This window comes from Petaurus breviceps, unplaced genomic scaffold (genome assembly GCF_028583685.1).
Source record: "Petaurus breviceps papuanus isolate PSGF00001 unplaced genomic scaffold, PetGlider_PUasm1.0 140, whole genome shotgun sequence".
NCBI lineage: Eukaryota > Metazoa > Chordata > Mammalia > Diprotodontia > Petauridae > Petaurus > Petaurus breviceps.
The window spans coordinates 48,209,195-48,237,015 of NW_027185698.1; the positions used below are offsets into that span (position 1 = coordinate 48,209,195).

Genomic DNA, 27,821 nt, shown 5'->3' on the forward strand with positions numbered 1-27,821 from the left:
GGGGGTGGTAGAGAGAGGACAATGGAGCACCCCAAGTTTTGAGCTTCACTTGGATTCCTGACCTTTCTAAGTTTGTGAGCAATAATGTAATTCAGATGTTTCAGATAATATTTTTTCTCAGTACCAAATATTCTAAACCTAGTTAGGAAAAACTTGGAAACTCCATATTCTTTTAGCAGATAGGTACCGTGTTTCCCCGATAATAAGACCTATCCCGAAAATAAGCCCTCCCCTTACTGTGTAAGATTCCTCTAAAATAAGCCCTCCCCCGAAAATAAGCCCTATTGAGATTGCTACTGTAATGAAGGTGATCCCCTGCACTACACGCTACATTACGGTACCCTCTGTATGCACCATCCCCCCCCCCCCAGGTGGAACGCACTCCGTGCTCCGAGCTGCATCCAATCAGAGCTGCAGCAGTGAGCGCGTCATCCTGTTCTTCCCCAGTGATTTGCTTGCTGGCATCATTGAGAGCAGTGCCGTGGAGGAGAGCTGAGGCAGGACAACATAAAAACCTGGTATGTAAGCGGGAGTGAGGGGGCATGATGGAGGATAAAAAGGGCATGATGGAGGAAAAAAGAAGAACTCAGGGGGCATGATGGAGTGAAAAGAAGGACTGATGGTCATAATTTTATTATTCTGTCTGTTTTGACCCCCAGACATGAGTACAAAAAGGAAGAGCTATACTGTTGAGTATAAGAAAGCAATTGTAGAGGAGTCACATGGCAAGAATCTTGCAGTTTTCTGTAAAGAAAAACTTTTGGATCTTCGAATGGTCAGAAAATGGAGAGCAGATTATAATAACCTCAATCAACAGGTGGATGAGGGAAAAGGGAAAAAGCGCAGGTCTGGATCAGGTCGGCAGCCCTTATATCCTGACTTGGAGATCCTCATTGGTGAATGGATTGCTGACAGGAGAGCAAAGGCCTTGGTTGTGCACAGGGCTGATATTCAAGCATTTGCCCTTTCAATGGCACCAGAGTTTGAAATGGTCTCAGAAGGATTCAAAGCATCACAACACTGGTTGGACGGTTTCCTTCAACGGTATGAACTGTCCCTAAGAAGATCAACAACACTGTTTAAGCTGGAAGATGCTGAAGTTATTAAATGTGCACTTGCATTCAAGTCCTTTATTGATAGGATCGACATTTCCAAGTACCAAACCTGCAATATGATTGCTATGGATGAAACTGCAGTGTTTATGGGACAAGGATCTCAAACAACAATTCATCACAGGGGTGCAACGTCAACCTACATTCCCACCACTGGCTATGAAAGTGCACGGGTCACCTGTGTTTTGGCAATTCGTTTGGATGGAAAGAAAGCCACACCTCTAATCATCAGTAAGGGCAAGAAAGATAAGATTGAATGTGTATCTGGCATTTACGTTCTTGAAACCGAAAAAGCCTGGTGTACACAAGCCGTTATAAGAAAGTGGGTTGATTTAATACTGCCACTTGTTATGTGAGGTAACCAAAGAGGTCTGATAGTCTGGGATTCAGCCAGCACTCACCGCGCTAAAGAAATGAAGAACTTCCTTGCAGAGAGAAGAATAGATCAAGTAATGATTCCTGCAGGAATGACTGCCTATCTCCAGACCCTTGATATTGCAATAAACAAGCCATTCAAGGACCATTTGTGCATGGAAGTCAATGACTACATTGAAAATAGAATGGAAAGAAATCAGCATGGAAACTTTGTGAAGCCCTGTCTGCAAGAAGCCGTGACTTGGGTGAAGAAGTCATGGGATAAAATTACTGACAGCTGTGTCGCCAAGGCACTAGAAGCAGGTTACCTGGACAAGACATATTCATTTAAAGAAAGCTATGTTGCTGGACATGACAGATTGGGTCCACTTCTTCTGAAGGAAATGGAGGCGCAAGACATCCAGGATGGAATTCAGGGTATGGACACTTATGATGATGTTGTTGAAAGAAGATGACATTATCATTATTGAATAAAGGTACATTTTTTTGTTCACATTTACCTGTTTATTAAAATTGCTGTCAATGTTCATTAAAATAAGCCCTCCCCTGAAAATAAGCCCTCTGGTGTTTTTCTGTCCAAAAAAAATAATAAGACAGTGTCTTATTAGCGGGGAAAAACGGTAGTAAGACGACAGCCTTAAAATACTTTGTTATGTTGGGCAGAGAGCTTTCTAAGAATGTTAGTGTATGGTTGAGGCTACACAGTAGCGCGCAGTGACTGTCAATGAAGCATAGAATGGTAGAGAAGGTTATGATGTCTTTTTTTAAATTTTTGCTTTTTGGAGGGGGAAGGTCACACAGCTAATAAGTGTTAAGTGTCTGAGACCGGATTTGAACTCAGGTCCGGTTCTCCATTCGCTGCTCCACCTACCCGCTCCTATGATCCCTTTTTTGAAAATTAAACATTTTTTCTCAATGAACACAAATTGATTTTTTCTCTCCCATTCACTCCCTCCCACCCCATGTAGTAAAAAAAAAGGAAAAGAAAAATCCTTTGTAACAAATAAGGGAGGGGACATGGGTGTGATACTGCATATCAGTTTTTTTATATATTAGTTAATTTTTCAGTACCTTCCCCCTCCTTTTTTTCTCTTTCAAAATTCTTTGTTACAGGGGATCCCATACTATACCTATGTTTGTGTCCCTCTCCCTATTAGTACTATATTTTTATCTAAAATTTATTTCCTCCAGTGCCAGAGGTCTTTGCTCCTCTTTGCTTCTAATAAGTATTGGCCCTAGTTCTTCATTCTGGAGAAAAGAAAAAGTCTAATCCCTCCTCCATATAAGAGCCCTTCGAATTCTTGAAGACAACTTTCATATCCCATCAGCCATCTTAATCCAATAAAAGAAGTGAAGGGAAGACATTTGGAACATAGACAGCAGTATCAGCAAAAGCACAGAGAGCCAGGTGAACGTAGAGTGTCTGGGGACAGAGAGTTTACCAGTTTGGCTAGATACTTAGACTACAAGGAGCAATATTAGATAAGACATTAAAGATCAAATGGTGCCAGTTTATGGAGGGCCTTGAATGCCAGATATTTGACGTTTGCTCAAGGGGCAATAAAGAATCATTGAAGATTTTTATTTCGACTTAGTAGGAATTTATTAGGTGCCTACTTTAGGCAAGGTAGCGCAGGAAAATGACCAAATTTATGCCAAAGAAAGATTACTAGGGCAATGGTATAAATAATGACTAGAAAGGGGAAATTAGAAGAGATTTAAAAAATAGTCAGAAGGTTACAGTAAGGCTCTAAATGGGCATCAATGAGGGCCTGTACCTCATTGGTACAGGTGGTGGCAAAGGGCATAGAGAGGAAGGTGAAGACAAGAGATATTGAGGAGTTAGAAATTAATAGTACTGAGTAACTGCCCAGACATAGAGAGGTGATGAACAGAGAAGAGTCAACAATAACCACAGAGTTTTGAACATGGGAGCTCAGTGAATGGCAGCGCCACTGGGGGAAATAGTGAAATGTCAAGTAGGAGACACATCAGGACCTTCTCCAGACAACCTCAGCCTAGTTTCTGCAATGTCCTTTTCTCTCCATTCTCTTCCCCTATTTTCCTCCTCCCCAGCTTGGTGAAGCAATGTGAGTCCCAGGTGATGTATGCATGTCCTGGAATGTTTTGATATGACATTAAAACATTATAGTCTAAGAAGAAATTTCCCTGTGGGTGTTGGAGGGATAAACATCCTTATGTTGAGTTTGGGAGTTGCTGAGAGGATGAAATAGAATTCCATCATGGAACTGGTTAGTCTCCAATGGCTTTGGGTCCTTCTTACAAATGAATTGGAACTCCCGGTCACAAGATATATCATTCCAGGACATCAGAGAGGACTTTACTAAAGTTGCACAGAGTTCATTTTCACCCACGTTATTGGGTTCCCCCTTTATCCAGAACCTGATGAGAAAAGAGCACATCTTAGCACATTCCCTTCCATTTCTTGCCTTTGGTCTCAAAACCAAATCCAAGATGGGGAAGCAGCAGCCTAGATCCCAGGAGGCCCTACGTCTCTTGATCTCAAATTTTTTCCCCCTCCTTTTTTTCTGGCTTTTTTGGAGGGCAATTGGGGTTAAGCGACTTGCCCAAGGTCACATGGCTAGTTTTTTTGTGTGTTAAGTGTCTGAGGCTGGATTTGAAGCCAGGCCCTCTTGACTCCAGGGCTGGTGCTCTATTCACTGTGCCACCTAGCCACCCCAAATTTTGTCCCCTTTTAAGGATTGTTTAGAAAGACCAAGTATACTGAGCCTCCAGCAAGGAGCAGGAGATACCTCAAAAGAAATTTAGCGCTGAGTCCACCAAACCTGCCAAAACCAAGCCCGAGCTGGGATTGCAATTTTCAGGCCTCCATGTTAAACACAAATACATACACATGTGTACACACACACACACAAACACACACACACACCACATACAAAGAAGATATAGACTGTCAGAAATGAAAGACACCTTAAAACCCTGAGCACAGAATTTCAGAGCTAGAAGGTATCATCTACTCCAAAACCTTCATTTTTTGCAAATGAGGAAGGCTTAAAAAAGGAGGAGATGTGGCAAGATCACAGAGTCAGTGAGGGCTCTAGATCTAGGCCTAAAGTCCTTGTTTCCTGACTCACAGGCCAAGGCCCTGCTTCCAAAAGCCTACACACGCTGGACAGGACAAGATGGGGTCACTTTTTCTTTGGCTCTGCCTCCATCGTCCTGGCATCTACCAGGGGCCATGGAAAAAGAAAGGACCAGGGAGAGAACAGGCATGATTATGGACTCACCGAATGTTTTCCCTCTCTATATATAGGGTTCCATCAATCCAATGCCAGGTGCCAGAAGATCCTGTTTTTGTCAGACCAATCCAATAAGGAACTCCATTGGCTACCTTATAAAGAAACTCCTACAAAATGAAATGAACACAGATGTCATTAACCGAGTGAGGGACACTGGGGACACTGGGGTTGGGTGGAGAGCAACATGTCTCTCTTTCTGTTTGTGCCTGTGTCTGTGCCTCTGTGTAAATGTCTCCAAAGGGGACCTCCAGGTAACACTTTTTTTTACACCTCTTCAATGCACCTATCATTCCACTCTGTGTATCTCGGTCACCTTGTTTGTGTCTTAGCCCCTCTGCTATGCTGTGAGCTCCCTGGAGTCAGATTATCTATCTCACCTAAGCTTGGGATCTCTTTGTGACCTGCCCAGGCTTCTAACCACAAATGAATTGAATTCCCAAGGACCAAAGGGAAGCAAACTTGGCATTCCCTAGTCTTGTCCATGCTAAGGCTCTAACCTGGCATAGGACCAAGAGGGCCAACCCAGGACTTAGCACCTATTTCCAGGTGACATATGCAGGCTCTTGCAGATCAAGGATCAGCCTGGCCCTTGATGATGACCCTGATCCTGTTTTTTTCACTGGACCAGAGCTTAGAGGCTACAGCTATCCCTTCCACGCGGTTGGCATCCTAGGAGCATAACACCCTCATGATATGGAAATCCATGTAAAATTTTTTTGACCCTCCATTTGTACTAGGGAAGAAGTCATGAATTCCTTCATTTTCTTTTATGGGATGTTTACAGCACCTTATTGTAAAATTTGGGCTAAGTATTTGGTCATAAGCACTGTGTTGTCTACTAGCTTCTGCGTGTTATCTGCAGCTTTCTTAAAACTCTCCCTCCCCCATTCCCATTTAATTTCTTATGCTAACCCGTGATACTTGAAACTGCAATGGGGAAAGTCATGATGGGAAGGGATAACTGTAGAGCCCAAAGCCCCCTTTATGAAAAAACAGCTAGTTTTGAGATGGAGATTTGGTTGGAGGAATAGAAGGAAGATTAGGGGTAAGTGATCTGTGCAGCAGACTAGGGCATATAATTTATAGGAGGAAGAAGTCAATGAGAGGCACTTTACAGTAGAAATTGTTATAAGCCCCCACATTATTAAATGTTAGAAAATCCCATTCTCAGGGGCGGCTAGGTGGCACAGTGAGTAAAGCGCCAGCCCTGGAGTCAGGAGGACCCAAGTTCAGTTCCGGCCTCAGACACTTAACACCCACACAAAAAAAACTAGCCATGTAACCTTGGACAAGTTACTTAACCCCAATTGCCCTCCAAAAAGGCAAAAAAAAAATCCCATTCTCTAAGGCCTATAAATCAAACGGCAAAAGCTCAGAGCCTCCTGTGGCCAGGGACACCTAGGGCTTAATGTTATCTTGCATAGGTCCTTCTCCTCAGCCATGGCCCTGAGTCAGAAAGATCTCTCCCCTAGATAGATGTTGCTATAGGTGCTTATAAGGAAGTGGGAATAGATGGGACATTTTCCCTCCTACTTCCCTCTCACTCCCCAGTACTGATAATAATCCATTCTTCTATAGGATATTAAATTTTCAAAATGGTTCTCTCACAACAACCCCTAGACTCACCAAGTATTATCCCAGGTCATGCAGCTAATGAGTTTTAGAGTCAGGATTCTACCTCAAATCTCCTGACTCTAAATTCAGCACCAATTTCCCTACACCTTACTACCTTTCATTACCCTCTGTGTTGAATACCCCTTAGGATACCAACCTGTTCTTTTGCTGAAGTCACTGAGGTCAGATGAGAATCTCGAGTAGTACAGAGCTGCTCAGCACTGTACCAAGACTTTTTCATGGTAGAAAAATAGTAAAAGTTCCCTCCAAAGAATTTCCAGTCTTGAGAGGCCATCTCCAGAATGTAACCTGGGGAACAAGGTTGAGGTAAAATATTACAGTAAGCCTAAAAGGTATCTCAGGGGGCACAGAGTTCAATGCATACCTGATGTATGCCCAACAAGAAGATCTCCAGAGATGGGGAGTTCACTACTTGCAAGGAATATTATCCTTAAAGGGGCTGACCCAAGTGGTCCCCAGGACCTCAAGAAGCTCCAGAACTTTCCCACAGGTCCAACATCTCTTAAGGATCCTTGATTCTAGTGCCACGATACTGAGTGGTCTAAGAGGCAAAGAGGGTGATGAGGATCCTCTTTCTAAGGGAGGCTAATCACAGAATGTCAGAACTGGAAAGTTCCTAAGTTATCATCTAGCCTAGAGGTTCTTAACATTTTTGTGTGCGATGGATCCCTTTGGCAATCTGATCAAACCTATGGACCCCTTCTTGGGCTTATGTTTTTAAATGCATTAAAAAAAAACTTGGATTACAAAGGAAGTGAGGCAGCAGAACTGGAGGAGCCAAAGAGGAGAACAAGAAGAAAACTAGGAAGTTGGCAAGACACGTTAGCAAAACTCAGTTAAGAAAAAGGAAGTTGGATGTGGTGACCATGTCACTGGGGTCAGGAGTCAGGAGGTGCTAATGGGGAGAGAAGAAAGAGTTCTGGAGCTGAAGATGCCCTCAAGCAGGCTGCTACCATGTTCTAAAGGGGAGAAAAAGTGGGGGGAGGAATGAGGATATCAATTCCAGCGAGTATGGAGAGCAGGGTGAATATTGCAGTGCCCCGTAGTGAGTATGTGATTTTTGTATTTCTTATTTGTCCATACTCAAAGAGCAGGCTGGTTTCCCTCCTAGAAAAATAAGATCAAGACTCTCAAAGAATGTTCCTGCCTTCTCTAGGTTGTCAAGGAGAATGAAGTTCTGTTAAAAAGTGGGGGAGGGAAAAGGGGATGCAATGGGAAAACAAAGAAGAAAAAAATCTGAAAAGGCAGAGGGAAGTTGTCAACTGTGTCAGGAGATTGGAGAGTGGGAGAACAGGGCACCGAGTAGAATTTCAAAAAGGACCACTGAATACTGGGAGTTAAACAACAGATAGGAGTATCTCCACCCCCCCCCCAAAATGGGTGCCTGAATACTTGAGAAGGAAAAAGCTGCTGCTCCACCTCCAAGGAATGGTGACTCAAAGCCCCAGGAATTGACAAGTGAAAGACCATTCCATCAGGATCAGGGAAGAAGAGACAAACAGTGGTGGTTGGTGACACCCTACCGAAGGCTACTGACGTGGCTTTTTGCTCACCCGATAATAAGAACAGAGGTCTACTATCTTGTTGGAGCAGGTATCCAAGATATAACAGAGAACCTCCCAAGACTCATTAGACTTGATGACTACAACCACTTGTGGTGATTCACATGGACACAAATGATACCTCCAGAAGGAATCTAGAAAATGGAGATCTGCTCTACGCTTCTTGCTATTACCCCGACAAGAAACTCCATCTTCCAACGGCACCCCTTTGTACTGGCTGTCCCTCACTCTTGGAATGCTCTCCCCCTTCACCTCCTGGCTTCCCTTGCTTCCTTCAGTACTCTGTCCAGTCTACTCTACCATATCAAACACACCGCCATGTTTCACCAGCCCCTTCCCTCTGAGACTACTTCTAAGTCCATACTTGTCTGCCTGTTGTCTCTCCAACCAGAATGTGAGCTCTTTGAGGGCAGAGGCATTATTTTGCCTTTCCTTGTATTCCCAGCACTTACCACAGTGCCTGGCACTTAAAAGCTTATTGACTGATAGACTGACCTTAAAGATCTAAGTAGTGCTTTTATTATTGTTATCGATCAAAGGCAAAGCTTTCTTTTCAAAGGAAAAAGGCAGACTGAACAAAGTGAAGAGCTGGTTTAAAAGATTGTATCTGAGAATGGGATTTAGGTTTCTGGACAGTGGCTTAGAATATAGGAGAGCATGCTCCTGCAGAGAGATGAAATGCATTTAACAAGGACTGATAAAAATGTCTTTTCCTGGCAACTTGCAAATCTAATCAAAAAGGCTTTAAATTGGAAAAGCAGAAGGTCCAAGGAGAACACTGCCTCCATAAAGCCACTGAGCTGGAGAGGAGGTGCAGTGTGGGAATAATAGCAGGAGAAACCCTCACTAATTCATAGGAGACCAAAACCCAAGAAAAGAACCAGTGATAAAACTCAGGGCCTCGAATATACAAATAACAGGCAACAAAAGAGTTAACGTTGATAAAGAACCTAGTGCAAGGAGGCAGATTTGATCCCATGTTTATCACTGAACTTTGGCACAATGAAACCTATTACTGAAACATGGGTCCAGAAGAGTACACTTTATTCAGAATGAATAGGATATGTAAGAATCTCGAGCCAGAAGAATGGGGAGAGAAAAGCACGTCAGAGGACATTTAGGTGAAGACCATTTGTGGCAATAATAGAAGTATGTTTGTTATTGGAATCTTCTACAGACTACCTGGACAGATAAAAGAAATGGATGATGCATTCCAGAAACTGGCACAATCACCTGATATGTGGGGGACTTCAATGATCCTGCCATCTGCCTTAATGATTAGATCTTTCAAAAGGTGGAGAAATGAACAATAGGAACTTCTATTCCTTTAATCTCATTCTCATCAACAAGAAGGAATGAATTTCTGGGGGGTGGAAATTATGGGAACCCTGAGGAGGAATGACCACTCTATAGTGGGATTTGTGATAGAGAATAAGAGAAAAGGTGATATAGTCTGATATTCACTATAGGAAGAGCACATCTCAAAGGGTTCAGAGGAAACCTTCTGTGACCTAAATTCTACAAGGAAAATCATCCCAGGAAGGATGAGAAGTTCTCAAAAATGAAATCTGTAAATATGGAAGAACAATTCTGAAGGTGTAGAAAAGGAAGGCTTGCCTAAAGAGAACTCTGTACATTCATCGTTAGCCAACCTAAGTTTGAAAAATACATGAGTAGAAGGAAGCAGAGGCAGGAGGCAAGAAATGAATGTATTGAGACTGAGTTGAGACTGGCAAGAAAATCTAAGGACAGCCAAAAGAGTGGTGAGTGGAGATGTTTGTGAACGATGTTCTGGGGAAAGAGGAGGCTCAAAGAAAGGCTAGGGCCACTACCTGTAAGGGCTAGACGGGGTGATGATAACTAATTATAGAGAGAAGGCAGAGCTGCCCAGCTCATATTTTCTTTTTGTTTTCCCTGCCAAAGAAAATGATCTTTGGACTGGAAAGGAGAGAACCAACAAATGACTACTAGGAAGATGATACTCGAGATATAAGCTTTTTGTAAATGCTAGCTATTGTTATTATTTTACACATAAGAACGGAGGCCTAGGGTTATTCAGTTGGTAAGTAACTAAGAGAAGATTCAAACCCAAGTCTTGCTGATTCCAAAGTCAATGAATAATTTGCTGATCCTGCTATATTTTACCTTGGCCAATCAAACCATATCAGAGTATTGTGTTTGATTGTGGGCCCCAAATTTTAGGAGAAACCTTGATAAACTGAAAAATATTGAGAAGAGGACAACTAGGAAAGATCGTGAGATCATATCCTTTGGGGATTGGTTAAAGAAGCTGGAGAAGAGAAGACTTCATATGAAGGATCCCGGAGCCTTCCCCAACCCCCCAGTGGGGAGTCCTCTTCCCCATGGCAGGGCTCTATAGCCCTGGTGTCAGGGTCCCTTTATCCATCCTGGAATTCCTGCCTGAGCTCTAGACCCAACCTCCCCAGTCTCCTTAGCATCTGAAGCTTCAGGAACAGCATCTCCCACCCTGACCTCCCCCACAGGAATGGCGAACACTCATGCTGCTGTGACAGTGACGTCCCCAGGATCTGCAGATCTTTCCTGAGCTGCTCGATCTTAGCATTTAGCTCCCCGGTTTTCTTCAAATCCTCTTTCAGCATTGGAATCTGGCCATTTAACTCCTCGAGCTCCTCCCAACTGTGCATCAATTCCTGAAGCTGCTCAGTGTCCTGCCTCAGCCTGGCATTTATCAGCTGTAGCTGAACATTCGAATACCCCAGACTGTGGTTTAGCATCTGGACCTGGGTACGGGAATCCTCCAACCTGCTTCTCAGCTTCCTGATCTCAGAACTGAGAAAGATACTGGTGTTCTCTGCACGGTCTTGGAGCATGTGGACGGAGGCCCTGACATCATCTATCCTTCCCAGTAACTGGGGATCTGGGGAAGAGGAAATTGCAAAGTCAGCTGGAGGGTTGACCCATCTATTCCAACCCCTTCATTCTACAGATGAAGAAATTGAGGCTCTGACAGACTGACTTGGTCAGAGCCACACAGGCAGGGTCCAAATCCCAGCTCCTCTGAACTCAAAAAGTGTTTTTTTTCCATTGTGCCGCACTTATGCCTATGCCTAAGTTATACAGTAGGAAGGCTCATACAAAGGAACAGTTAATAGCATGACTGCTAAGAGGAAGGCATCAGGGGGTCACACACAAGTCCCCAAATGCAGAGAGGTAGGACGAGGGGAGGATCTAGGGAGCTGTGAGAATGGGGTGCAGGACACAGGCATGGGGTAGGAACCAAAGATGTGGGTACATGAGACTAGTGAAAGAGAGTGGGGCAAGGGATTGGGGGAAGAGTCTGGAGGAAAAGGGAAACTATGGGAATCTGGAGGCATAAGACAAGGATAGGTAACTTAACCTATCTGGGTCTCAGTTCCCTCATCTGTAAAATGAGCAGTGGGATTGGATAGTCACTTATGGCCCTTTTAGCTCTGAATCTTATTGTCTATTCTGTAGTGGGAGGTCAGAGATGAGCAGACCTGGGAAAAGAACCCAGAGGAGGAGATGTGGGCATGTAGGAAAGAGAAGCAGGTCTGGGAAAGGGTGGCCACCTAGAGCAGAGCAAAGCCTCAGTGGAATAAGGAGTAACTTCATTGGTAAGTGTGCAAGGAAAAAGCCATCCCCCTCCCCCAAGGTGGGGAAAGACCAAGAATCAGGCTTATTCAAAGACATTTACTTACAGAGAATGATCATGGCCAGGAGGAAGGCAACAAGGCCAACTGCTAACAGAATAATAGCCACATAGACAGAAGGCAAGGTCCTTGGGATGGCAGATGACTCCTTCTTTGGAGGAGGGTCTGTCGGGGGAAGAAAAAAAAAAGAAAGCAAGTCTGCAGAAGAATCAGGTCCAAATATGTGCTAATCAATCAATGTGCATTTACTAAATGCTTTCTTTGTGGCAGGTGCTATGCTACTTTCTGGGGTTACAAATACAAAGGATGTAACCACCCTTACTCTCAAGAAGCTGGATAAAGCACACGCCCTGGAGTCAGGAGGACCCAAATTCAAATCCAGCCTCAGGCACTTACTAGCTGTGTGACCCTGGGCAAGTCACTTAGCCCTGATTGTCTCAAAAAAGAAGAAACTGGCATTCTACTGGGAGATTAGTTGCCTTTTTTTTATACCTAGTGTTTGACACATAATAAGAACTTAATACCTTCTTAACTGATTAAGCAAAAAGTACATATGTAAGATCATCTTATTCTATTATTTCTATATTCTGTATTTATCCTATATTTTACATGTATATTTCTATATATCTATATTCAGAATATACAGAATAAAGGTAAATATATACAAGTTAGCTAGGGAAGAAGTTCAAATACAGGAATGGGCAAGAAAGAGGGAATGAGGAGGGTCCGCATGTTCAGGAGAACAGTGACCTCCCCCCGGGACTCACCTCGGGGCCACAGGGAGATGTCCTGGTTGTCTACTGTGAAATGGGCCACTTGGACTTCCTTCTCACTTTCCTTCATCCTGGCGTGGGCTACACCGTGTCCTTACTCAGTCACCACACAGGACTGCTGCTTCTAGGGCATTTATAATAAATAAAAGTAGGAAGTGGCCTCGTAAGACAGTCTGCCCACCTCAACCCCAAAAGTCCATGTTACATGCATGAGACCAGGTCTGGACCACAGCTCCACCCTTTGCTTCCAGACCAGGACCTCAAGGACGTCAGCATGGACCTTTTGGAATCCATCCAACCAAAGAGTCTGTCATAGAAAGATTCCCTAAATCCTATCCCTACCCATCCTTCTCTTCTCTTCCCTTCTCCTTCAAAAGGTTACTCAGAGTCTTTTTTGCAGCAGCAAAATAAATAAATAAACACATACACACACAAATAAATAAATAAATGATATGGCAACTCAGGGAGTATCCACCTATTGAAGTATGGCTGAACAAACTATGGCATAGGATTGTAATGGAAAATGATTGTGCCATAAGAAATTGTGAAATATATGGTTTAAGCAAAACTAGGGGGCAGCTAGGTGGCTCAGTGAAAGAACACTGGCCCTGGAGTCAGGAGGACCTGAATTCAAATCTGACTTCAGACACTTGACACTTAACTAGCTATGTGACTATGGGCAAATCACTTAATCCCAATTGCCCTGCCCTCCCCCCTCTAAAAAAAAAAGGAAGGTCTTCATGGACTGGCAGGGAATGAAATGAATAGAATCAAGAACATAATTTATACAATAATAATATTATTAATAAAATATAGAAAGAGAGAAGTCTGACCAGTGTACTGACAAACTAATTCTAGAGTACTAAGATGAAGCATCACCTCCTGACAGAGAGGAGATAGACTCAAAATGCAGAATGTTTTTGGACATGGCCAATGAGGGAATTTGCTTTGCTTGACTTAATATATTTGTTATGAGGGTTTGGGGTTTTTATTTCCTTTTTTCTTTATCTTTATTTTGTTCAATGGGAGGGGTTAAGGGGGCGAGAATATAAAAGCTCATCAGTTAATCAATTAATTAATTTAATTATTGAATATTATTATTTAATATATTATGTATTATTTTATATATTTATTATGTTATTTAATATATTATATAATATATTAAATATTAATTAATTAAAAATTAATTTCAAGATTTCTCAGACTCATGTTCCCTATGCTCATTGCCAGCTAGCTAACCTTTCCTGCCCTACCTCCTTCCTAAGCAGCTCTTCTCCCACCCTTAGATACTCACCAGCATACTCCAGGGGAAGATGTCTCAAAAATGAATTTACACCTGGAAGAAATCTTAGAGCTAATTTTATGTTCCCATTTTACAAATGAACAAACTGAGATCTAGATGAGGTCAAATGACTTGCCCAAGGACATTCAGGTAGTAAGAGAGCCAGGACTTGATTTCCTGACTCCACATTTAAGACTCTCTACTACACCATGCTGCCTCTCTGTTAATATACTTCCATTTGTGTCTAAAAGCAGTGTGGTCTATTTCTATTAGCCCTGGGCTCTCTGAGGGTAGGGTTATTATCTAACTCTCTGGCTGGATTCCCCAAGGGTGAGAGTGTCAACAGTCACACCAGAGACTGCCAGAACATGGGAGTTCTGTGTGCCTTCATTAAAGTAGGGAATTTTTTTCTATCTTTTCTAATACAAAGTTCCACCTTCATTGGTTGCTTAAGACAGAGGAGACATAGAGAATTTCCAGTCTCCTTTGAGCTGAATGAAGGACTATTTTCTCCAGACAGCTTCTTATGCTGTTGTCCAAGGTGTGTATAGAAAAGGGGGAGATGGAGGAGTATGTCCTTGGAGGTGTTGCTCTGACAGCTGCCTGGGGGCTTCTGCTGCCTTTAAACTAAAGTAATTCATGCCATTGCATGAGCCTCACCAGGTTGGATGGATTTAAAGGGCCATTGTTGGTCTTTGATAATGCTTCTCTGTGGTCAGTGTTATTTGGTAAGGACATCTGAAAAGGATGAAGCCTAATGGAATGTCAAGACCACCACACCTCTAGACTTGAGGTCAAAAGACACGAGTTCAAATTCTGACTCTATCACTTACTATTTGTATTATTTTAGACTAGTCACTTCCTCTCTCTAAACCTTAGTTTATCTATAAAATGAATGAGTTGATCAAATATTGTCTAAGTTTCTTTTCAGTCTTAATAATTTATGATTCCATTATTCCAGACCAGAGTGATTAGGCCACACCCCAAAGCAGCCAGCCACCAGTAGAAAGCTGAGTGAATAAGTCCTGGCCCTAGCTCTGCTACAGCCCTTCATTTTTCTCTTTAATCCTTTCATGCTTTGGACCTGTATTAACTGCTTGGATTATCCTTGGATTGTTTTTCATCTTGTCTCTCTTCTAATTACCCAGACTGAACTTCTGAGTAAAATATCCTGTTTTGAATTTGGCCACCACCCTGGTGCTTCCCCTATTATAAAAACTAAGTCAATTCTTTGCTATAACCCTGAATTTACCTGAAACATAACAGGGACTCAGAAGCACCTTGTGATCTGGGACTTTTTGCTTGGGTTGCTGATCCCTGAAGGCCAGAATGTCTCCTTGTTCTGACTTTGGATACCCTGCTGATGTTTCTAGCTTTACCTAGCTCTGGCTTTGGATCCCTGTGTTCACTGGGTATCCACCTGGCTCACCAGGTTCACTTTGACCTCAGTGTTTGTCTGCTTCATATGTGTGTGTTCATAGGAGTACGAGTCTCAGTACAGAAACAAATTGCCCAGTTTCAGGGAGGAAGGGATGGTTTTAGTGTCTTTCCTTCCCCATTCCCTCCTTCCTCTCTTCCTTCTTTCTTTCATCATTTATTCAACCCCAATTATATGCATCCTCTTGGGGCCCCCATCTGCAGGAGGATACAGAAGAGGAGACAGGAGAGAGAGAGGAGGCTTATGGGAGGATATAGAGCTAGAAGTAATTTTAAACACCCCCCAGCCCATTTCCTTCACTTTAGAGATGAAGAAAATGAGGCTCAGAGAAGAAAGGCAAGTTTCCTAAGATCGCATAGATAATAAATATCTAAACTTATCAAAACTAAAATTTCAAACCAGATCCTCCAAATCAAAATCCATTGCTTTCCCCACTATATGAGAAAGAAGAAAAAAAAAGAAAGAGAAATAAGAAAAGTCACATTCCTTTATAATTTACAAACCTATGACCTGGTTGAGTTTATTTCAGGAAAAGAGGGATAGTGTAATATTAGAACAACTATAAACATATAATCATATTAATCAACAATAAAATCACATTATTATATCAATAAATAGGGAAAAGCCTTTGACAAAAAGTAGCATTCATTTGTTTTATTAAAAGCAGTAAAAATCATATAAGTAAGTGGAACTTTCCTAATTATATAAGCAGTATTTTTCTAAAGCCAAGAACTATTACAATTTTTGATACTAAAATCTTTCCAGTAAGATGGAAGTGAATTTTTAAAATGCCCATTTTTACCACTATTATTTGATATCATTCTAAAAATGCTAACTACAGTAATAATACAAGAAAAAGAGTTTTAAAAATAGGCTGAGAGAAGGAAAATTATCTCTATTTTCAGATGACATAATGACTTTTTAGAGAATTCCAGAAATTCTACCAAAAAATAATCAGAATAATTAAAAATTTCAGTAGTGTTATGACATAAGCCCACAAAAGTATAAGTCTTACTATATATTAGTAATAAAAGTTTTCAGGAAGAGATTATTTTTAATTCCATTCAAAATAGTCACAAAATACATAAAATTTCTGAACCCATCAAGACACACTCAGGACTTATACGACTACAGCTGCGAAACATTCATCATATAAATTAAAGAAGATGTAAACAAATGAGCAGACAGTCATTGTGCATGTTCAGGTCATGCCAACATAATAAAAATAACCATACTACCCAAATTAATTTGGTAAATCAGGTAAATCAGACCCAGAAGCAATCAAGTATACTAGCTGATAAACAACTATCTGGTAAATGCTAAAACACAAACAGCTGGGTTAAAGATTCCTTATTTGATAAGAAATTGCTAGGAGAACTAGTTTGGATCCAAATGTATGACCTAAACTATAAAAGATCGTACTACAGAAAAAGAGATATATGTGAAAGATGCCTTTTACAATTATGAATTCCTGATCAAAAAAGGAATAGAAATATTCATACAAAATAAAAGAAACACTTTCATTACATAAAATTAGAAAGTTTTACATGAAGAAAATAAATTCAGAATAAATGAGAAGCTATTAATTGGGGAATAGAAAACTGCAAAGCAAATATCTCTGATGAAGGTATATTATTCAAGATACATAGAGAATTAATGCAAATATAGTTGAACAAGAACTATATCCCAATAGGTATAGTGATCACAGGGAATGAATGTTCCAAATAACCAATTATACATATATATTATGAGCATAGGATATACATACAGAAATATTTATAGTAGCATTTTGTGGCAGCAAAGAACTGAAAGCAAATTGTGTACCTATTGATTGGGGAATGGTTGGACAAATCATGGCATATGACTCTAATTGAAAATTATTTTCACCATGAAAATGACAAATACAAAGAATTTAGGAAAACAGGAAAAGTTGTATGAATTATTGGCAAATGAAATGAGCAGAACCAGAGGACAATTTACACAGTGAACACAAAAATAGAAAGAAAAACCACACTGAAAAATATCAGAACTCTCACAATGCAGTGACTGAATTGCGACTTCAAAGAACTCTTCCTGAAGCATGTCTCCTCTGCAGACAGGTGGTAGACTGTAGTTACAGAATGAAGCATATGTGTCAGATGTGGCCAAGGTGTTGATTGCTATGCTTAGCTATCCAACTCTGTTGTGAGGGAGGGCTCTACTCTGAGATTTAACGAGTTACTTGGAAATGACTATGGTGTAAAAAAAAAAAGCATCAACAAAATATTTTAATAAAATTTATGAAGGACTTTATTCCTAACAGTCTTGTGAGGGAGACAATTCAAGTATTGTCATCTACATTTCATAGATGGGGAAGTGAGGTTCAGAAAGGTGACCATCTGTTCCAACCACAACCTCCCACATTCTCCTCCTGTCATGCTCATGAGAAGACCAGTTCCTTCTCGTGGAAGGGCAACTTTGGGCTTGGTGTAGATTTTTTAAAAGAGAGTCATTGAAGGGAGAGAAAAAGAAGGAAGCGCCAATAGAAAGATTGGGAATCTGTTTCTTCCTACTCAAAGTCCTGGATGAGTCTTTGGGGAGGAAACAGAGAGAGAAGATAAGGCTTCTTTATATCTTTGTCTGACCTTATGGCCAAAGGGAACAGGAGCAGGCAGAAGTAATGTAAGTGTCCTATCACAAAGACTGATAAAAGGGTCCTCAACTTGATGTAATCACCAGAACAAGGAAGACTTAGAACTCAACTCCAGAGTCTCTAGGAATAAAAAGGAGTAAACAAAAAAAAGTTGTTTATGATACCAGAGATGATCAAGATGCAAACCTAGGAGAGAAAAATAATTCAAAAACACCTAAAACAAAAACTTCCAAGCAAAAAGCAGCTTGTACACAAGAACTATATTAGAGTTATTTGAAGACAATGATATAAGATTTTCTAAAAATTTATTATAAAAGAAATAACTATGGAAGAGAGAAATGGGAAAGGATCAATAGCTTAACAGAAGACATACAAAATCTCACTCTTGTAATGAACTCCCTAAAAATCAAAATGGAACAAATGGAAATTAGTGACTCCAGGAGACAACAAGAATTTTTAAAACAAAATCAAAAGAATGAGAAAATAGAGGAAAATGTAAGATATTCCATATTTTAAAATTGACTTGGAAAATAGATCAAAGACAAATAAGAATCATAGGATTACCTGAAATCCATAACTAAAAAAAGAATCTGGATATGATATTTCAAGCACTTATTAAAGTAAGTTGTCCAGAAATATTAGGACAAGAGAGTAATGTGAAAATAGAGAGAATACACTGGCCAAATCCTGAAAAAAAACCCAGATTAAAACTACCATAAATGTCATTGCTAACATCTAGAACTTCTAGACAAATTTAAAAAAAATACTACAAGCAGTCAGAAAGAAAAATTTAAATATCAAGGAACCACAATCAAGATTGTGTAAGACAGCAGCTATCACTATTAGAAAAAAAAAGTGGGGAATGATATTAAAAGTGCAAGACACAAGGGTCTATGATAATTTACCCAGATAAATTGAACATAGTTCTATATGGGAAAAAAAAATGAACCTTCGATGAAATAGAAGATTTTCATACATACCTGATGAAAAAAAAACAGAACTAAAAAAGAATTTTGAAATATAATATAGGAGTCAAGAGAAAAATAAAAAAGTAATAAAAAGTGAACAGTCAGAAAGAACTTTATAAGAATGAACTGTTTACATTCTAATGGGGGGGGTATTAAAAGCTTTTCAGAATCTTAATATCAGAAGGAAACATAGAAGTTTTAAGTCAATTGACACAGAAGACCTACAAATAGTTTTCTATTTTGAAGACATGGTAAGAAAAAAAAGAAGGGGGAAGAAAATGTTAAGGAGAAATGGGAGCTTTAAAAGAGAGGGGAAATCATTAATACACATAATCAGGTTGTACAAGTGGAACTATCTGCAAACATAGGAGTACAGCAAACATCACTTAAACTTCACTTTCATCTAAAGAAAGAGAGAGAGAGAGAGAGAGAGAGAGAGAAATACATTAGACTCACTGAGATTCAGTAGGAACCTGAAAAGGGGAAAGGGAACTATAAGAGGGAGGGCAGATTCAGGGAGGATTGGTCAAGAGCAAAACAAATTTGGAGAAGGGATTGTGAAGAAAAAGTTAAAAAAAACTAAAATAGTTTGAAATAAACAAGGAAAAAGGAATACGGAGAAGAAAAGGTATAAGAGAATAGCATGGAGAGAAATAAGAAAGGGATGAACTATGTAAATGGAAGAGGTTAGCAGAAGAGATTGGAAAGCTAAATTCAACAATATGTTGTTTACGAGAAACACACTTAAAACATAAAGACCCAAGCTGAATTATAATAAGAGGTTGGAGCAAAATCTATTATGTCTCAGGTAAGCGCAAAAAAGCAGGTGTAACATGATTTCAAACAAAGCAATAGCAAAAATAGACTTGAACAGTGCAGGTATTATTGTTTCCATTTCGCTAATGAAGAAACTGAATCTTAGAGAAGAAGTGAGTTGATCGGAGTCACATAGATCACATAGCTAACAAGTATGAGAAGCAGGAACTGAACCCAGTCTCTCTTGATTCTAAGTCCAGCACTCATAAGCACACATTTCGGAGGCTACTGATACAGTAGCTACACTTAGTGAAACTGTAACCAAAGAAAGGATGAAAAGTACAGGCCTCCTAGTCTAGAGAAAGTACTATATACTAAGGGAACCGCAATACGCAGGGATTTACCATAATAATCAGGCTCTAGACCAGAGTTCTAGTTCTCTCACTAAAAGCGTCCATCATTTGGTGAATGGGTGAACAAGTTGTATATTTCTATTAAAGAAACTTTTATTTACTCAGGTATGCAACCTTGGCTTTTCCCTCTCCTTCATACCCTCATGTCTTATAGATATTTAGTTATTCTCTTTTTCTTTTATTCACTTTGTTTACTCCTTAAAACATTTATTTATTTTTAGTTTTTGAATTGATTTTTTTCAATCAACAAAAATATACCCTCCCTCCCCTCCTCATCTCTCCCTGAACAGAGGAAAAAGAAAAACAAAATCCCCATGATAAACATGCAAAGTCAAGAAAAACAAATGTCTACATTGGCCATCTCTAAAAGAAAATGTGTGTGTATGTGGTGTCTGTGTGTGTGTGTGTATGTGTGTGTAGAATGTCTCATTCTGCACTCTCTAACAGATAGTACATGCCATCATTACACTTCTGGAATCATACACCCAGTTATTTTTACAATAGAATGTGAGCTCCTTAAGAACAGAGACTTTTTTTTTTTTGGCTTTTCCTTGTGTTCGCATCATTAGCCCAATGCCTGACCCATGGTCAGCACTTAATAAATGTTTGATTAGGGAGACAAAGAAAATACAAAAAGTATGAAGGAGGCACTGAGAGAAATCATAGGATTTAGAGTTAGAAAGGAGTTTAGACCTGACCTATTCTAATCTCCTTATTTTATAAATAAGGAAACTATTTTGTTCCAATAGTCCAGAGAAATGAAATGAAATCATTTGTCCGAGGTCACACAGCTAGTAACTGTCCAAAATGAGACCCCAAATCACCAGGTAGCCTGGCACAGACCACCAGGGTTAGAGACTAAGGTTTAAACAATAGGAGAGATGAGATTCTGATGTCTTTGCCCAGAGAAATATCAACTAGTTTCACTGTACTAAAAGCCAAGCAGCATAAAATACAATTTTTGAAAAATAATAATTTTCTTGCTGACAATTATATCTCTCATATAGCAGAGAAAGTGACAAAAGAAACTATTGGGGGGAGTGGTTCTTGCCCTACAGGGAAGGAATTGGTAGAAAATATCGGAATCTTGGAAGATCACACGTCATTCTATGGTTTGTGATAGCCATGGAGGGAAATACCAGGCATGACGTGTATGTGTGTGTGTGTGTGTATGACATATACCCAGGACTTTAGGGAAGTTAGTAGCAAATTTTCATAGAAATGAGATACATGTTTTCCCTGGAATCAGGTATATAAGAAGGGTGCCCTTTTTCACCATTTGCATTTAAAATAATATGGTAGCAATCACAATAAGATATATCAAAATTACATTCTATCAATAAATAAACATTTATTAAACAACTACTAGGTGTCAGGATTTGTTCTAGATGCTGGGCTTACAAACAAAACTAAAACACACTCTAGCCACAAGGAGCTTATGTTTTAATCAGGAAGACAATGTGTACATTTATAGATATATACCCAACAAATCTAAAGCAGATATTAGGTAACCTTGTGTGTGGGGAAGGCATTAGCAGCTGGAGGACCAGAAGAAACTTCATGCAGAAAATACTACAGAAGAAAAGAAGGAAGGGAAGGAAGGAAATAAATAAAGGAGGAAAGGAAGGAGAGAAGAACGGAAGGAGAATATTACAGAAGGAAGAACAGAATGATGGATGGAAGGAAGGAAACATTATGTGCCAGCACTAGGCTAATTGTTGAGCACTTGAGCTGAGTCTCAATGGAAACCAGAGGTTCCCAGAGGCAAAGGTGAGGAGGGAGTTCATTCCAGACTGGGGATATGGGGGTGGGGGAGCAGTCGGTATAACAGAGATAAGAAACAGAATAGTGTGTGAGGAAAAGCAAGTAGTCTAATTTGACCCAAGTATAGGATGTTTGTGGTGGATGGGAAGAGGTGTGTATGTAATAATATTGGAAAAGGAAGATGGAATCAGATTGTAAAAGAGCCTGAATTAACAGATGGAGGAACACATATTTCACCTTGAGTTAAAAAGAAGAGACCTGAAGGGGGAAGGAGGAAGTCACATTGCTAGACTTGAACTTAAGGAAAATCATTCTGGCAGCAGTAAATCAGATGTTTCCAATGGGGAGACATTTGAGTCAGGGATACCAATTAGTCAACAAGCTTATTAAGCACCTACTCCATGCCAGGTACTATACTAGGCCCTGAGGATGCAAATACAGACAGAAGTAATCATAGCCCTCAAGGAGCTTACATTCTGTCCAGGAGGCATGTACATACAGAGCATGAAGATAATGTATTTAGGGAGGGTAGTAGCAATTGGGAGGGTGAAGAAAGGCCATGTAGAAAGTGATGCTTGAGCCGTGTCTCTAAGAAAAAGAGTGACTCCTAAGAGTCAAAGGTAATGAGGAAATACATTCCAGGCATGAGACACAGATAGCCAAAGGTTTGAAGAAATGATGTGCCATGTGAAGAACAGAAAGGTGGCCTATCCGGATGGATTGTAGCATCCAGGAAAAGTAATGATGTATAATGAAGCTGGAAAGGGGGATTCTGATAAGGTTGTGAAAGATTTTAAAAGCCAAACAGAAGAATTTGTATTTTGTACTATAGGCAATAGGGAACCGCTGGAATTTATTGAATATGTGAATAACATGTTCAGACCAATCCTTTAGAAAAATCACTTTGGCAACATTGTGGAGGATGGAATAGAATGAGGAGAGACTTGAGTCAAGGAGATCAATTAGAAGACTATTATAATAATTAAGGTGAGAAGGGGTGAGGGTGTAAACTGGGATAGAGTACATATAAGAGAGAAGGAAGTATAAATAAGAGATAGTATAAAGACAGAAACAAGATTTGACAACTAATTGGATATATGAGGTGAGTTGCAACACAGAAGTTGCAAACCTGGGTGACTTGGAAAGATAGAGGTATCTGTAATGGCAAGCACAGAAGAAGTTCACACCTTGTTTCAGCTATTGAATTAATACCTTGTTTCCGTTCAAGTTTCTTTTGAGCCTTGTATCAAGTCTGTTAAGAAACAAAATGTGTGAACCTCACAACTTGTGAACCCTAGAACTCATGAACTCCTGCAACAGGAAGAAGAGGAGCTAATGACCATATATAAGGAGAGCCCCAGGCTGGAGACAGCAAAACTGAGAAGAGGACTCTTGTGGTGGCAGAGTCAAGGAGAAAACTTATGGTATCCTGGCACGCTGTTTGTCTGCTCTGTCTGTGTTGATGTTTGTTTGTGATACTTTGTACAGAAGCCCTGGGACCTTACTGGAAGTCCTGAAAGAGGATTTTCTGGTTGTATGTTTACATAAGTCCTGGAGGAGGGTTTTGGAGGTCCTGAGACTTTACTGATGATTTGTGCTGACCTCTTGGACCTTGTTTGTGGGTGTGTGTTGATTTCTATATTGATGATTTGTGTTGAGTTCTCAGACCTTGTTGGTGGGTCTGAGTTGATTTCACAGGCAGATAGTGAATTGATGACAGTGCTGGCAATGTGTATAAATATTATTGTGGCTCTGTTAAGCTTTGTCTTCCCAGAAACAGGAACTGTGAAGGACTGGAGGTGTACTGGACATTGAGCCTCAATATGGAATGGGAACTGGATGAAGAACTGGACCAGGATCTGGACAAGGAACTGGGAGTTGTCTGCCTTTGAAGCCAGGTGACATTTGGAGCTGGGACCATGGAAGAAGAACCATGGAAGCTGAGAGTCAGCCTCAAGTCAAGCTGAAAGAAGACTTTACTTGGATACTGTGTATTGACTGAGAAGATTATGATTTACTGTGACCTTAGGGTGGAGAACTTTGACTTTTGTACTTTATGATTGAATGATTGAGTTGCTAAGTGATTGATTGACTAAATGATTGTACTTTGTTCAAAACTATGCGACCACTGTGGTGAAAACTATGTGGCCATTTTAGTGATAAGTTGTTGAGTTATTATGTCATTGTGAATGCTATATTTTTTTCTGTTATAACTGTAACATTGTGAATGCTGTACCTTGATTTTCTGTGAATGTTTTGCTCTGATTTGTTATTGAATAGAGTATTCATTATACTATGTAATCAGAACCTTGAAAGCTGTTCACAGCAGCCATCCTCTAGAAAGCTGCACATGCTTGGCTTAACAGTATCTTCAACAGAAATAGGGAAGTTTGGAAGAGGGGTAGGTTTGGCAGGAAAGATGAGTCCTATTTTGAACATGTTGAGTTTGAGTTTGCTACAGAATAGTTTGAAATATCCAGTAGGCAATTAGTGATATGGTACTAAAGGTTGGGGGAGAAATTAGGCAGTGTTAGATATACTTATCTGGGAGTCATCTGCAAGGAGATGACAAACTTATTGGAACTGATGAGGTCACCAATAGAAAAAAAAGTCTAGAAAGAGAAAAGAAGAGGGACCAGGATATAACCTTGTAGAATTTCCACTCTTAGAGGGACATGATAGAGATGATTAGCCAACAAAGAACACTGATATGAACCAGAATAGAAAAGTCCCATTGAAGTCTATAGAATAGAAAGTACTCAGGAAAAGGAGGTGACCAACAGTATCAAATTAAGCAGGACCCAACCAAGAACAACTACCATTTTCCCAATTATGTGAATCTGTCTTCATTTCCACGAAGTGTTTTGCAGTTATATTCATATACAAAGCTTACAAGTCCTTTATTCTATTAAAGTCCTAACATTTCCCCCATAGGATTATACTGTTTATCAGAATAAACTATTCTTTGTTGTAAACTTTTTTTTCTTGCCTTTTGGTATTCCAAACCTTATCTTTTTTCTTTTTCTTTTCTCTTTCTCTCTCTCTTTTTTTTCCTATTTGGAAGGGGGAAGTCAGGGCAATTGGGGTTAAGTGACTTGCCCAAGGTCACATGGCTAATAAGTGTTAAGTGTCTGAGGCCGAATTTGAACTCAGATCCTCCTGACTCCAGAGCCAGTGCTCTATTCACTGCACCACCTAGCTGCCCCCAAACCTGACTTTTCAGTCTAGGAGTTGCAACATAGTCTTGTGTTATTCTGACAGATTCCTTTATACTTGATCTCTCTCTTTCTGGATATTTGTGGTATTTTTTTCTTTGACCTTGAAGTAACCACTTTGCTCTCTTGTCCTAACAGTTTGGGGAAGTTTTATTTTATGACTTCTTGAAATATTTTTCCTAGGTTTTTCAGTTGGTCATGGTCCTTTCTACAGTACTTTAAATCCTACTGTACCCCATCCCTGATCATGGTAACAGCAGCAAAAGCAATGGTAGTGCTCAGTAACAGGACCTGCTCTCATCTCCCTCTTGTTGCACCTCAGGGAAGTAGATGAGGTGTCAACCTTTAGTCATTCCCATGATTGAAGCCACTCAGGCACAGAAGCACCTTTCTTCCACACACCATCTTGGCTGCAATTTTTTTCCTATTCATTATAGTGGTGGCACCTGTCAAACCCTTGACCACTCTTTAGTGCCCTTGCATACACATTTTTCCTTTTTTGAGATTTCAGCTCTTCTCTTCCTTAAGGATGGAAAGTGAAAGAAACTGTCTTTTCAGGAAAAAGTCAAAGTCCCATGGTTCCCAGAGGCCTGCATAAATAGGCATTGGAAACCTTACATCTTCTGGTAGACAGTGATCTCCAGTACCATGCTATACTGTGAATATGGTAGTATCAGTGGCAGAAAGGGAGGAAGTAGAGAAGGGGGTTGCATTGACCTCACATCTATGTCTAGCTCCACTATGTGGCTACATTCAGTTTCTAGATTGGACCTTTCATCAGGTACCTCTCCCTGCTCTCAGCTCTCAACTCAACAATGCTGACTCCTCCCACTGTGTTCCAAGGTCAGCACTTTCAGGTACTATGAGTCTTCTTAGTGGGACCATGCCTGACTGAAAGCAGGCCCATATAACTAAATATTTTGCAATCATTCCAGCCTAATTGCTGACTCCAGTCAATTCACAAGGACTCGGGTTGAGCCTGCTTATTTTCAGGAAGGTTGCTGCCCTTCCTCATGAGGGTGTGGCCCCTTCCTCAAATTCTGACTTACAATTTTTCTCGCACCTTCCATGCCTGAGGGAAAGAAGAACTAGAATCTCAGAAGGCTAAATGTTTGTACAATTTCGTAATTCCAGCATTTTACATAGGTGATAGTAGTAGTCTACTAGTAGTAGGGGAAGATTAAGTAGATTCAATTGTGAATCAGAAGACCTTCATTGATTTCTTGACAGTCACTTATCACCTGTAGGATTTTGAACAAACTGAGTTCAAATTCCACTTAGTTATATGACCCTGGAAAAAGCACTTAAACTCTCAGTGTCCCCAAGCAACTCACCAAGAAAATCAATTGCAGGGAAGGTATAGATCAGCACTGGTAAAAGTTAAAAAAAAAAGCCAAAACATGTCACATTACCCACCAATGTTGTGAGGTAATCTGTTTTTAGACAGGAAAATGATTAAGCAATGGGATTTCAGATATTATCATTTCATGTCACACACTCTATGGAAATTTTAATTCATTTGTCATTGACAAGTGTGGAAGGCTTTGAATACCAAGCTAATAAGTCTGGGCTTTATTCTGTAGGCAATGGGAATCCAATGAAGGTTTTTGAGCAAGGGAGGAATATGAAAAAAGAAGTTTTAAGGCCTCAGATTGTCTGTTTCGTGTTTCCTTTTCTGAATAATATTAAAACATTCATTTTGAGAGAGACATGTCCAAAGTTTAGAGTCAACCTTCTGAGTTCAAGGGGTTTGAAAGTCCTGGGTTCTATCAGTCAGTCAGTGACAAATGAGCATTTAAGTATTTTCTATGTGCCAAGAATGGTGAAAAGTGCTGGGGATACAAAAAGAGGCAAAAATATAATCCCCCTCTTCAAGGAACTCACATCCTAATGGGGAAGAAAACATGTTTGCAATTAAAGTACATTTTTTTATACAGGGTGTCCCAAAAGTCTTAGTACAATTTAATACATATGTATATGTATGTATATGCACTTTCACACAATTGTATACAGAGTAGATAAGATGTAATTTAATGGTAGAAAATACTAGCAGCTGAGAAAAGGGGTGAATAGGAAAGGAGTCCTGAAGAAGGAGAGATTTGTACTGAGTCTTAAAGGAAGTCAGGGAAAATAAAGGGTGGAAGTGAGGCATGACAGCATTCCAGGCATGGGGGATGGTCAATACAAAGCCTGCAAAGAAGAAATTAGACAGATTGGAGGAGAACCAGGGGAGAAGATTGCCATGAAAAAAATTTGAGATAAAAGATGATCAAAGAAAAGATAAACAGCAAAGTCATATGATGCAAAGGTCAGAAAGCATGAGGATTAGAAAGGGATCATTGTATTGCCTAACCACACACACACACACACACACACACACACACGTACACACATTTCTGTCCTGGATCTCCCATCCTGTTTTGTACATCAATTATTGCTGGAAACCAAACAGTTCTGAACCCCTCCCTCCCCACCCTTGGCCACACTTGGAAGTCAATTTCAGTTCCTCTAGACTCTCAGAACTGCCCCTCCCTCACTGGAATCCCTCCTTCCTTCCTGGGAACATTTCCCCATGTCTTAGCCCAATCCCATTCCCAACAAAGGGCTGTTAAGGACAAAAGCTACTAGGGAGCTTGGCCAGAGCATAGGTTGGGGAGTAGAACCTTAGAAGAGGGGGATATTTTAGAACCTAGAATGTCAGAACTTAAAGGACTCTTAGAATACAGACCACAGATTGAAGACACCATTTTGTCCAAATTCTTCATTTTACATGGGAAGAAAATGAGGCAGAAAGAGAAGAGTCTTCCCTGGGGGCACACAGAGACTCAATGGAAGCTCTGACCTACCTCTGATCCCCCTACACTTGTTCTGCTAGCTTGGGAGCCTCGACCTCCTCTGTACTTCAGTTGTCTCCATCCTGGATCTCAAAGAATGTCCTGCCCTGCTCTGCACATCTGGTATT

At 40.3% G+C, this 27,821-nt stretch overlaps 1 protein-coding gene across 1 annotated transcript; it reads right to left on the reverse strand.

Moving 5' to 3' along the window:
• Window positions 1–1,968: 1,968 nt before the first annotated feature.
• Window positions 1,969–27,821, reverse strand: LOC138148853 (C-type lectin domain family 4 member K-like). The gene is made up of 7 exons (XM_069071753.1): window positions 27,706–27,821; window positions 12,386–12,515; window positions 11,667–11,783; window positions 10,487–10,864; window positions 6,540–6,691; window positions 4,757–4,875; window positions 1,969–3,890 (listed from the first exon to the last, which is right to left on the reverse strand). The coding sequence occupies exons 2-7, from the start codon at window positions 12,459–12,461 to the stop codon at window positions 3,641–3,643; spliced, it is 1,092 nt and encodes a 363-aa protein (XP_068927854.1). The 5' UTR covers window positions 12,462–12,515; window positions 27,706–27,821; the 3' UTR covers window positions 1,969–3,640.

Excerpts from the sequence above, each read along its gene's own strand:
- LOC138148853 (XM_069071753.1), bottom strand. The coding sequence starts at position 12,461 with ATGAAGGAAAGTGAGAAGGAAGTCCAAGTGGCCCATTTCACAGTAGAC. Across the intron at positions 6,692-10,486 it reads GACGTCACTGTCACAGCAGC|GTTACATTCTGGAGATGGCC; the intron begins ATGAGTGTTCGC and ends CTTGTTCCCCAG. Across the intron at positions 4,876-6,539 it reads TGACTTCAGCAAAAGAACAG|GAGTTTCTTTATAAGGTAGC; the intron begins GTTGGTATCCTA and ends TTCATTTTGTAG.